This window comes from Phascolarctos cinereus, unplaced genomic scaffold, assembly GCF_003287225.1.
Source record: "Phascolarctos cinereus isolate Bilbo 61053 unplaced genomic scaffold, phaCin_HiC Scaffold_3;HRSCAF=262, whole genome shotgun sequence".
Taxonomy (NCBI): domain Eukaryota; kingdom Metazoa; phylum Chordata; class Mammalia; order Diprotodontia; family Phascolarctidae; genus Phascolarctos; species Phascolarctos cinereus.
Window position 1 is genome coordinate 111160563 of NW_027555736.1, and position 13430 is coordinate 111173992.

A 13430-nucleotide genomic window follows, 5' to 3' on the forward strand; every position below is an offset into this window, starting at 1 on the left:
TTTGAGTAGGGACTTGCCTGAGGGCGCATAGATCTAAATGCCGGAGTGGGATCAGAATCCAGTGCTCCTTCCATTATGCCACTGGCTCCTCCTCTAACATAGTTACAATACTTTTCCAGTCTCAAGACCTTGCACATGATGGAAAATTTACAGTAACAGCTAATATTTACAAAAAGCGCTTCACAATTTGAAAAATACTTTGAATATTAGCTCATTTGATCTTTACATTGCAAGAATTTTCAGAATACTTGCTAGCCACTGAAAGAATAAGGCAGTAGTTTATGGTCAGGTATACTGCAGTTTATTTATACACCATCAGGAGGTGATGGACATGTATATCTCACAATTCTGCGGATGACATTATATTATTCAAACAGCCTGAACATAGACAGGTAAGCACTATTTCCAGTAACAGAAAATAGGGAGGGCTAATTAGATTGCTGAAAATCAAGTCTTTCGAGAAAGCCATCCAAGAAGACTCCATTTAATAAATACTTGTTTCTTTCAATCATTCCTTCTTTAAACTGTTTTTAAAAAAGCCAAAACCCTCACCCCAAATATGACTGCAATCTAGGTATATTCACATAAAGCTTAATATATCTGGGACTTGAGAAAAATTTGGTTGGATGGGTAGTGAGAAAGAGGGCAAGGAGAACCCTATAAATATATTCCCTTGAATCATTCTTTGAAGAGAAAGCTTTGTTGTAGTTCTTGTTGTTCAGTCATGAACCACTCTTTGTGACCCCATTTTGGCCTTTTTTTTTTTGGCAAAGATATTGGAGTGATTTGCTATTCCTTCTCTAGCTCATTTTACAGATGAAGAACCAAGGCAAACAGGGTTAAGTGATTGGCGCAGGGTCACACAGCTTGGCAGTGTCTGAGGCAAGATTTGAACTCAGGAAGATGAGTCTTCCTGACTCTAGGCCCAGTGCTCTATCCACTGTGCCATCTGGCTGTCCTGAAGAGAACATAGCAGAGGCTTAACTCCCAATTCTCTGGAAGAGGTGCAGGATCATCAAAGCTTTTAAGTTTCAAGGGACAACTGGTTACTGAGTGACAAGGACAGCTCCTGGGGAAGAGATGAACCTCCCCTTTTAATTGTGCCAGAAGGGAGGCAAGATGGGAAAAGCACAGTCCCCAAAGTGCCTTAGCTTATGCTTTGGAAGAACTGATGACTGAGAGAATGTGCTGTTCCAACAGAATTGCATCCGATGTGGGGAATCTGATTTTCATTTTGTTGTATTTTTTTAGAACCTGCTTTTAAAGTCTGAATAGCCCTCCCTATGTCATGGTACAGAGACCCATGAAAGCAATCAAGCCTTGGGGATGACTTCAGATAGGTGATCCCAAGATGATACCCAAAATCCATGCAGAGCTAAGATATCCCTTACTTATGAAAAAAATAAAACAGACACAGACATTTTACTTAAACTATATATTTTTACATAAAACAACTCTATATATACAAGAAAATCAGATAAAAATCACAAAGGTATATAAGTTCTCAAAGGAAAAGTATTTTTTTTGTTCTTAAATTACACACATATATAAAAAAAACAGACTTTACTGATACCAGTAAACCAATCGACCCCATCTGCATTTACTGTTAAATTCTTGTATTTGATGTGAGAAATGTCTATTGGTTAATGGCACACAGCTGACAACATAAAAGACTTCTTAACAACCTAACCAAATACTTCAGCATGTTTCTTCATATATTAAATATATTAAAAGAGGGTACAAATGACAATTGAGGTGACAATGTTGCCCATCGCTGTATATCAATAATGTTCTCAAGTATTTGAAAAATTTTTACTCATAATAACAAAAATGCAGGCTTGGAAACTGTCTTTATTACCAAAGTCTCCTGACAGGTCTGAAAACCCTGTGGTCGGTCACGAGGAGTCAATTATTCTTGATGAAGGTTTAAAAAGAGTTAAATTCTGTAGAATTACATCTAAATGAAGGGGGCAGGAGGGGAAGCCTATACACAACCAATAAAACTCTTCCTCTCATAAATAATTTGCAGAGTGTATTATGCAGCATTATTCTGTTAGGGACAAGACCTTGGATTTTCATTGGTACAGGGTGAAGAAATGTTCTCTACCAATGCAGGTCATCACCTTGGCAACTTATATAGTCTTAGAGGGTTGCCTAGGCAAGACTTGAACCAGATCTTTCTGACTCTGATGTCATTTCTCTCTCTCTCTCTCTCTCTCTCTCTCTCTCTCTCTCTCTCTCTCTCTCTCTCTCTCTCTCTCTCTCTCTCCTCTCTTCTCCTCTCCCTCTCCCTCTTCCTCTCCCTCTCTCTCCCTATCCATTAGGGAGAAGAAAAAAAACTTCTCTTTTCAGTACAGAAAGCCTTGTCTCACCCTAACAACCCTCTCCCACCTCCCTTTATCCCTAAGTTATTCAATACTCTCATCCCCAGGATTTTAGCTCAAAATTCTTTTCGAATAGCCATTTTCATAGCTGGTCTGTGACTAAAAATTATTGCTGACCAGTATTTAAACTGAAAATCAAAAACATTTTCTTAGGCACCATGCTCATGTCATAGATGCCACCACGAGAGGTATTTAAGGGACATATATACAACAGACACACACACACACACACACACACACATCTCTATACACACATACACACAAGTAGACAAGTAGTATAAATAAATTTCTTTTGGTAACCACTTGATCAAGAAAAAGGGCTCTGAAATCATATGTGTAACTCAAAAATACACAGGCACCTTGATGAGTGTTCTCCATTTAAACCGTCTGTGCTTTCAAATGTAGTGCAAACAACAAATTCAGCCAAACTACAAGTAAACAACCAGCAACATCTAGTTGTGCAGGAAAGTACTTTGAAATCTAACAGCATCCATGTTGTTCCCTTAGAGAAAGAGAAAGAGAAAATCATGAGCTAAATCCTTAATCTCCTATTGGCCTTCTGTTTTCAGGGTCTGCCTGTCCAATGGTTCTTACAACTTGCCACTTACAGGCCTAGCTATATGCCCCCACAGCGTGGTGGCCAAAGACGCTACAGCATAGTACGCAAAGGAAGGCCTTTGAAACTGGATGGCTTTTCACGGTTTGGGGAAGTGCAATTTTTATGTCCTCTACCTCCACCTTAAGTGCCTGGTTATTGCCTGCTAACCAAGAGTTCCCCAGAGGCCCACTTCTTCATAGGCTGGGAATCATAATGAAGACCGACCTAATGGCTATGAGAGGAGAGCCCAACTGCCTTTCATAAGGACTTATTGATGTGCTATGAGGTAATCATTACGTTTACTTTAAGTATTGACAGCCCTTCATTTTAAGGTGATACTAGAATGGCTTGAAAAATTGTAAGACACTGACTAAAATCTACATGAGGGAAGAATTGGGAAATTCTTGAGAAAGAACGCTATTCATACTTCTAAGGTAAATCTAATTATTTTATTTTATTTTATTATTTATTTTTTTTTGCTTTTAGGCAATTGGGGTTAAGTGACTTGCCCAGGGTCACACAGCTAGTAAGTGTCAAGTGTTTGGTCTGAGGCCGGAATTGAACTCAGGTCCTCCTGACTTCAGGGCTGGTGCTCTATCCACTGCGCCACCTAGCTGCCCCTAATAATTTTATTTTAAATAAATTGTTCTGCTAGTAATACCTGTTTAAGGGATCAAATCCCCTTTCAGACTTTGTCCAAGTTGAAGAGGGGAGGCAAAGACACCCAAAGGGGTGCTACATATAAACAAAAACTACATTTGAATGTTTAAAAAAGGGTTAGGGTTAGGGTTAGGGTTACTTGCATTCACAGTAGGGACCTAGCCAGTGCTTTCCTGTGATGACACCTGTGATCAAATGCAAATCTTTTAAAAAACTAAATATATTCATTGTCATTGTAAATAGAGAGTTACCTGTTCTTTCTTGCTATAGACAGTAGCCAGAGCAATACTTATATGCTCAAAACAATATTGTTTTTATAGCTCAAATCAGGTTATGAAAAAAAAATCACCTCTGAGTTTGATAGATTTTTAATAGAAAGGCAGGATATTGTCATAGAAAATAGGACTGAACCAAGAGGAGATGATTCTTCTAGGCCTGGCTCTACCACTAAGCGAGGTCACAAAATTTTGAGCGTCAATTTCTTTCTCTGTTAAATGGGAATAAGAATCCCTGCTCTGTCTCCCCATAGAAGGGTTATTGCAAGGATCAAATGAGATTGAAGATGGGAAAAGGCTTTGTAGACCATAAAACACCACAAAAACATAAAGGACTATTATCACAACTGTTTCCCCAAACCCTTGGAAGCCAGATCCCACTATCTTTATCCCAATCCGCTTGATTTTGTGCACACACTCTCAGCAATCCCTCATTGTGACCGTCTTGACCACTCAAGGTAATTTTTCTTTCATTCTGAGGAGCCTTATAAGTCCACATCATTTTATTCTTTTTAGGCATGGCACCATGTTTTACAGATATAGAAGGAGGGATGAGTCAAGGCTGATGACAGAGTCTCCATGTTGAATCTAAAAACTCTTATTTCTAAGCCTTGCAGGTAGTCCAATATAATTTGGATCCCAATACATCTAGGAGAATTTTGTCCTTATTATACTCCATTTAAAATAAAATCTAAGGCAAAGCGTTTTAGTCAAAAAATTTTGCTTTTTGAAAGTCTGCTCTGAGAAAAAGTATATCATCAAACTAGTGCCTGCTACATCATTGTTTCATGAGTCAATACTAGAATAAACTTAAACACTCAATCTTATAATTTACCCTTTACCCTATGACACTCACCCCAACATACCAGTCTATCAGACACTGGCAATTACTCATCCAATTTCTGTAGGACTCCATCTGACTTTTTTTCTCAGAGCAAGAAAAAAGAAGCAAGAAAAACATTGAGGCAGTTCTCAAACAAAAACAGAATTGATTTATCAATAGGTTCTTTTATGAAGTTTTTTCCCCCTTCAGACTGCACTAAACTCACCTTTTCCACAAAAGATGTTCCCGTGTCTTATTCTATAACACCTTGTTCTTTACCAATGCTCATTAAATGGCTTTAGTGCGGGACCAAAATATGTTCCATCAAGATCTTCTTTTGTGTTGTTCCATGTTGGTCATTTATTGCCCTCATTGTACCATTTAAGGGTTTCTGAGTTGAGGCAGACAGCATATTTCAAAGTAATTTCTGGAAATCTGAACCAACTGCTCCATTGGTTCTGAGGTCTGAACAACTTTAGCGGTGTTCTCTAGGAAGGCCTTCGCTGACAGTGACTGGTCACAGAGACCTCTGCTGGCCTCCATCCTAGACTCTAAATGCACAATTCTCTCCCACCCTCTACCCTTCAAGGAGAGGCACTAAGCTTCCTTAGGGATGACAGCCATTTGAGCACAATAACCCCTTTGATATCCTTCTTTTAAGTAAGGCTCTAGCCAAAACAAAGCATGGTGACTCCTGGGCAATGAAACATATATTTATGGTCTAGGGACAAAGGCAGCTACAGGCATCTTTCCTCTAAAAACATACCATAAGCTTGGGACAAACTGAGAAAGTTTTCTGGATGTGTATTCCAAGACCTCATTGCAGTTACCTGTCTTTCTCTCCTATCGAAGCTGTAGGGTACTGAGTATTCACTTAAAGTGGGTTAGTGGGATTATAGGATAGCTCCTTTTTAACTCCTACCCCCAGCCCACATCTGCTGGATAATTCAAATAAATGTCTAGTCGGTAGAACTTCAGGCAAAGTGAGGGAGGTATTTTGGAGACAAGAAAACCTTCTCTAATGAGGGAACCTAAAGCCATCTGGGGGAAGGGATGGTAAGAGTAAGTGTGTGTGTGGGTGTGGGGGGGACATAGTATTTGTGTTCCCCCACAGCCCTCCCCTCAGTTGAAGGAAGAATAGAAGAGGAAGAGGAAGATGCTCTGAGTTCCTCCACATGTATAACCCAGAGATCTGAGAGACAGCCCTAATGGGAAAGGAGAGATGGTAGCTAGAAGGAAGATACTCCAGCCATGCTTCTCCCTTTTCCCCCCTCCAATTGCTTGTAGCCTAGAACAGGAGGTTGCCCTGATGTGAACCTTGCACCTAAATAAAAGGCAAAAATTCTCACGTTAGGGTAGTGGCTACTGCCCTGACTTACGTCAAGACAATCAAGGGCTCCTGGCTCCCACACTTAGCCCTAGGGGTACATAGCATCTTGTGGCACCTGGCATCTTGTGGCACCCAGAGCATCTGTCTGTAGGTGTCCCCCACTGGAGAAGTAAGGTCATATATGCAGTCACCTGGAATTTCTAGGATCCACAGGTTCCTAATCTACCTAGTTCCCTCCCATTTTCCCTTGACTAACCCCAGAAATGGTTTGGTTTGGCTGTGGGAAAAGTAACATGTCATTGAAGTGAATTGCATACTATTTATTGCCTATTATCATTCAGCTGAATGGTGTGTGTGTGGGGGGGTGTGTGTGTGTGGGTGTGTGTGTGTGTGTGTGTGTGAGAGAGAGACACCATCCAGCTGAATGGTAATTAGGTTATTAGATATATGCGTGTGTATATCACACACATATGCATGCATTTATGTATGCATGTATGTATACACACACACTGCATCCAACTGAATGGTATGCAATTATATATTATATATAATGCATATATAAATTAAATATGTGCCAGCTGAAATTTGTTATAAGTTTTATTTGATTACAATACTACTCTTCACGTAGACTCAGCCTTCATGGTCTGTTGCTTTTTTATCATGGTTGTCCACTTGTAAGTTAAAAATAATTAAAAGGAAAGTTATTTTGCAGTCCTGCAGACCACATGATGCATGACATGTGCAAATGGTGCGCTGATTTAGAGGACATACCTATGTTTTTTAAAAACCTGATTCCCTTTCTTCTCCTGAAATTTCTATTAACTCATTTTTTTTAAAGCATCACAACTTCTACTATGAGGGATTCACTACACTGATACACAATGAGTCTTAGATAGCTTATCCCAAAGCTAATGTATACCTGCCAGGAATCACAGACTTCAAAAGGACCTCACAATCATCTAATCCAAAATGTACCAGAGCAGAAATCATCCCTATTATATTTCGGATCAATGAGATTAGGAATCCCAACTAATTCGAACCTCATTTAACAAAAGAGAATGAAATGAAATTGCAGGTTGCTTAGAATTTTGGAAGTTGGATTAGAAAATACTTCGTGTTTCTGTGGCTGCAACAGTCCTTAAGAAATATAGATGTCCCTAGACTGACTAACTGCATATGCATTTAACATAAACCTAGTTCCTGATTCCTGAGGCAGGATCCTCCACCTGTCCACAAGCCCAGAGAAGCAAGCAAAGGTTTCTATTCTGGACAGAAGTTAGTGAGCAGCACATGTGATTGGAAAACACAACAAACTCTGAGCCTCTATTTACAAAAAAATGCAGACAAGGTGTACTTCCTGTTCCTATTTTGTAATACACACACTTAGAGTTAACAAACATCAAACTCCTGGAGCCTAGATCACAACTTACACCCTAATTTTCTGTTCCCAGTTTGGAGAGCCCTCGCCGAAAATCATGCAAGTCATCGATCTTCCCATCAAGGACCTCCAAAAAGTTCTTGAGTTCCATTTTTAGGTGGCGCTGTCTGTGTTTACTCTCCTCGATGTCTGTCCTTAAAGACCTCACTTTATCTTCGAGATTTTGATTTTCTCTCTCAGAAGCCTGGAATGAAAGCAAAAAGAAGCCAGGAAGGCTAGTAATCACGAACACCATCAATGGCAAAGACATCCAACAGCATAGTCTCAATTATTTTCAGGTGTGAGGACCAGGGAAAGAAAGCATGGATAAATGGAATCCAGTTTCTCCATTCCCACAACCACCATCCTAGTTTAGATGTTCATCACCTCTCACTTGGACGGTTATAATAGTTTCCTAATTAGTCTCCTGGACTTGAGTCTTTTCTCTCTGCAGCCTATCCACCACAATGCTGCCAAAGTGATTTTCCTTAAACCCAGGTTGAACCAGGTCGCCACACCTTCCCCTACCCCTGCCCTGGGGCTCAATAAACCCTAGTGGCTCCATATTATGTCCAAGGTGAAATATAAACTCCTCTGTTTAATATTTAAAGGTTTGTACAATCTGGCTCCATCCTACCTTTCCAGCTGCATTACACATTACTCCCATTCATATGTTCTGTGGTCCAATCAAAATGGCCTTTTTGTGGTTCCTAAAACAGGACACTCATTGCCTGCCAAGCCTTAACCCTGGCTGTCCCTCGTTCTTGGATTGCATTCCCTCGCCACCTCTGCCTCTTGGAATCACTGTTTTCTTTCGAGGCTCACCTCAGGCACCCTTCCTTCCCTTCCACAACCACTACTAGCGCCCCTTCCTCCTCAAAGTTACCTTCATTTACTTTGTAATTGATTCATATGTGCCTATATATGGACATCTTGTGTCTTCCATTGGAATGAAGTTCCTTGAGGGCCAGTGTTGCTTTGTTTTTGTCTTTGTATCCACAGTGACTAGTATAATTGCTGACACATAGTAGTTGCTTACTAAATGCTTGTAGGTTGACTGAATGATATTTTTCAAAGAGCCAAGGCAAATCCCAACAACAGATTGTCAACTGCATAATCTTGAGAGATCAAAAAGGCAGACATCGTCGCCATTTTTTGAGGGAAACTGAACCCCCAAACAAAGGATATGACATTCTACCCCAGACTTCCCAAGTTGCCCTTGTCTGAGTTTTTTTAAATACTCCATGAAAAGCTGGAAACACATGTTGTGGAAACCAAAATGTTCAGTACCATGAGACCCCCAGCATAAGATCTCATCATTACTGTCACCTGTGGCTATGTTTCTGAAAAGACTATCATCGTCATCATCATCATCATCATCATCATCACTATCATCATCATAATGATGATGATGATAATAATAATAATAATAATAATAATAATAATAATGATAGCTAGCATGTATAAAGTACCTACCATGTGCCAGGCATTGTGCTAAGCATTTTACAAATATTTTATCTCACCTTTGGAAATAAATTTGGTCAACAAAGATTATTTGGGAAAATCTCCTGGAATCTGTAAAGGTTCCTTGGTCACAGTGATTCTATTTTGGTAACATTTTTCACCTGGGTTTAAACTCTTAGTATCAAATTAGACGTTTCATAATATTTTGTCCTGTGGATTTGTAAAATGTGACTATTTTGATAATATGCCCAGAAACTATTTATTAACCAACTGCAGAGGCATTTACTTCAAAAGTAAGTTTGTTGCTTAGACAGGTTCCTGATGTGACTTGGAATGAAACTACTATATCTGGAACAGTCACCCTCTCTGTTGCTACTGAAATTTACATTAGGCCTGTGTAACCCTGATGTAGTGGGTCTTGGACTTTGCCCTTAAATTAAGGAGAAGCTTTCTTAAAACAGGATTAAAACAACAAAAACAACCAAGAGACAAATCCCATTGCACTTAAATTCTGGGGGCAAAGCACCAGGAATGCCATCACTACTCGCTTCCTCTGAATTAAAAAATCCTAACCTTTAGCATCTAGGAAGCTAAATGAAGTGAAGCTACAAGATACTAATAAAACAAGTGCCTTCCCCAATACCCTCTGTTAGATGTATTTCTGACCAGTACCTCTAATTTCTCTGTGACAAAATCACATTCCGACATGAGCTGAGGTATGATTTCACCTTGTTTTCGGAGATCTTTCAATTCCTGTTGGAAAAAATGGAACAGGAAATAAAAATAAAGAAACATGAACAATGACAACTTTTCACACTTATTGACAAAATCAGAGTAAGTATAAAATATTAACATAGCAATCAACCATAAAGATAAGTATAGAGTGAACATTTTTATATAGGGTATTAACAAGGCTAGATTGTACCTTAGGTAGCTTTATACTTTTTAGAAGCTTCTTAGAAACAGTAAAGGGACTATGGGTGTGGAACACTCATACAATCTAGGACTTTTTAGAAGTACTAGTTAATTTTGTTGAATTGTCTTATTTTCCTTTTATTCTTTGTTATAAGGTTAGCTCTGTGGGAAAGGAAGAAGGGAAGGAAGGAGATGGACACATTGGAAAATGTGGGCAAGGTAAAAAACAACTTAAAGAATAATGTAACTATCTATAATATCACAAATGTGTTAATTAATATTAACAATTAGTAGTTAATTATTAATTTTAAAATTAATTATTCATTAAATAGCCCTAATAATTTGATATAATTTAAATTTAATAATCTAAAAATTATTAATTGATTATTGGTTAATTAATTAATATTCAAATATTCTTTAAAATTATAATTTTAAATAAATGCAATTTATTTTAAAAAGAAATAAATAGCCATCATCATGAGTTGAGTTTGGCCGCCAAACTAATACAATTAGAACTAAATTGTCTTTTCGACACAAAGAACAGTAAAATTCTAAATTTATAAAGTCAGAATTATTTTCTAACTTTTTGTTCAGTCATTTTCAGTTGTGTTGAACTCTTCATGACTCCATTTGAGGTTTTCTTAGCAAAGACAGTGTTTTGCAATTTCCTTCTCCATTTTATAGATGAGGAAATTAAGGCAAACAAGATTTAAGTGACTTTCCCATGGTCACACAGCTAGTAAGTGCCTGAGGCCAGATTTGATGAGTCTTCCTAACTTTAAGCCTGGTATACTGTCTACCATGCCACCTAGCTGCTCCAATTTCTAACTACCAGTCAACATAAAATTAAGCCAATTTTATATTAGTTCAATTTTTAAATGGAAATAACAAGAATCCTGGTAGTAATCTCATCAGAAGGGATTTTTCAAAGTTAGAACTAGGAACGTTCTATCTCCCACATTTCACATCCGAAAGGGGTACTAATCGTTTGATTTTAAGGAAAGTATTTTCCCAAATAAAACACTGCAAAATACTTCAAATTATCTGAAATAAGAAGAAACTGAGGTACAAATTTACTGAGCAATTATGACTTAATTTTCAAAGCTAGCATTTGAAAAAAACAAGGTAGCATTTGCATATCAAATTAGGTCATCTGATTCAGTTGTCAGAGACAAAGATTTTATAGAATGATTTATACAGGCTGATTTTTATAACAGAAGAGAGGAATAAAAAAAATTACAGAAACTTGTTTTAAACATGATTCAATTGGTCAAGGCAGGTCATCTGACTAGTTTGCTTCACCCAAGCTTTCTTTGTACTGTTGGCAACACCTAGCTGTCAAAGTGAGATTACCCCAGAAGTTCTTGCCCTTCAGGTGATACCTTTAGCAAGGAGAAAGCTCCCTATAAAGGGAGCTTGTGGTTTGTGGTTAGCCATCACTCCCCTCCCATCTTTCAGCTGCCAAGATTCCATTACTCAATTTAGACTCTAGCTCAAGAAAAAAGGGATCTTATCCACAAACACTGAAAAGAGGAACTTAAATTTGGTCAACCCCCCCTTCTCCAGCTGCAGGAAGGGGGAACTTAGCCTTTAAAAAAAGTCACATAATCTTATGATTATTTTATTCCCACAAAGATACATATCTTATTCTAAATTATCTCCTACTAAATGATGAAGTCTTATTCAATCTAGCCTGATTTAGCTGTTAGGGCTACCTTTTCCTAAAGAAGGGAGTTTAATTCCAAAATCAAACTAAAAATAAAGTAATCAATACCGATTTCCTTTTCAAAACTTCCCATGATGGCTGGAAAAGTTGATACCATGATGTAAGAGTTCTTTTTTTTTTTTTTAAACAGCATATAGGCTTCATTTTACAATTAGAGGTGAGGCTTAAAATGCAAATACTCCTAGAAATGGAAAATCTAGAGTCTTAAATTCAAAGTTAAGAGATGATTAATAGCAAACTCTTTTCACAGAGCAGATCAAGAAGAGGAAAGGGCACTTTTAATTTACAGGAATCATATGAGAAAAGTACTGTATAAATGTGATCTATTATTATTATTTAAAGTGCAGGGGGACCAAGCCCTTCAATGCTGGAAGGGCTATGAAAAGATGAGCACACTAATACACTGTTGGTGAAGCACTATATTTGCCCAACCATTCTGGAAAGCTATTTGGAATTAAAATGTCCATTCTCTTTGAATCACATATCCCGTTGCTAGGTATTTATCCCAAGGAAGTCAAAGACAGGAAGAAATATTCCACATTCACCACAATATTCTTAGCAGTACTTTCTGTGGTACCAAAGAACAGAAACAAAGTAGATGCCATCAACTAGGGAATGAATTATGATGTATGAATATAACAAGTGCTAATGTGCCATAGAAAATAATGAATATGAAGAATTTGGAGAACCATAAGGACTTATATGAACTGATGCAGGAAAAAAAAGTGAATCTATGAAAACAATATACATAATTATAACAATCTAAATCGAAAGAATACAAAAAAGAGAAACTGAATGCTATATAATTATAATGATCAAACTTGGGATTTAAAAAGATATGAAAAAAATGCTTTCTTCCTTAGTAGAGGGGGAGGGACTACAGACATGGAAAATTACTTATGTTCACAGACTCAGTTGATGTCTTGGTTGGTTTTGTTAAACTGCTCTCTCCCTCTTTTTGGTTGGTTCATTCATTCATTCATTCATTTATTTATTTATTGAAAAAGATGATTCTTTGGGTAGCAGAAAGGGGAAGGATAAATTTGGAAATGAAGGTAATATAAAAATAAGGGCTATAAATAGAAATTTTTAAAATTACAGAGCAAAGGGAGAACTCCATGAGGCAAACCCCAAGATTATGGAAAAGACTAAAAGGCAAATTCTAAAAACTTTCTTTTTGAGGTCATGTAACATTAAAGAGACAGAATGTAGCTAATGTCCAGGAACTCAGTGAATTTTATAACACTAATTTTCTTGTCTCTTTAACTTTGCAAAACATTTCTGGGGAGAAATTCTTTTCTAAAGTTGCTCTGCAGAGCTATGAAATTTGATCTTACATCACTGACAAGAATCTGGCCTTGAGTTTATGCTGGTTTAGTGAGTTAATATATTGCCATTTTCATATTACTAAGATGGAGTATTTTCCATTTGTCCTTTGGTTCTATTCATCTTGCAGCACAGCTTGTTTTACACATTCACTGTCAGAGTACCTTCTCAGGCATACTCACAAATTCCCACGATGTTCAGACAAAGGGCTGTTAACTTAAATTTTCTCCTCATCTTCCTTCCTCCACCAAAGTATACAAAGTACAGGCAACCCCACAAGTCAATGAGGCATATTCACAGGGTAGTCCAACTCTGACTTACCCTCACATGACAGGAGAACAAGGATGTATCCAGATTGTTACTCTAATATGTGGGAGAGCTTTTGAAGAGACTTTTGGTTGTTCTAGAATTGCTGTTATTACTGAGTCCCAGAGGCCATCATTCACAGTGCCACTGGGATAACAGGGACAACACCAAGAAAAATTATAGAAGGCCATCTTTAGTGCTTATTG

General features: G+C 37.8%; 1 protein-coding gene across 4 annotated transcripts in view; it reads right to left on the reverse strand.

The window, feature by feature from the left end:
* Positions 1 to 2317: 2317 nt before the first annotated feature.
* HOMER2 (homer scaffold protein 2) overlaps positions 2318 to 13430 on the reverse strand; it is a 153640-nt gene continuing 142527 nt past the window's right edge. For 3 of the 4 annotated variants that reach the window (XM_020966333.2, XM_020966351.2, XM_020966358.2), the window contains exons 8-9: positions 9624 to 9704; positions 2318 to 7692 (exon numbers count right to left, since the gene is read on the reverse strand). In XM_020966333.2, coding sequence (XP_020821992.1) covers positions 7504 to 7692; positions 9624 to 9704 — 270 coding nt within the window. In that variant the 3' untranslated portion in view covers positions 2318 to 7503. The remainder of the gene's footprint in view (positions 7693 to 9623; positions 9705 to 13430) is intronic. The other variant, XM_020966345.2, reaches the window with a different exon arrangement.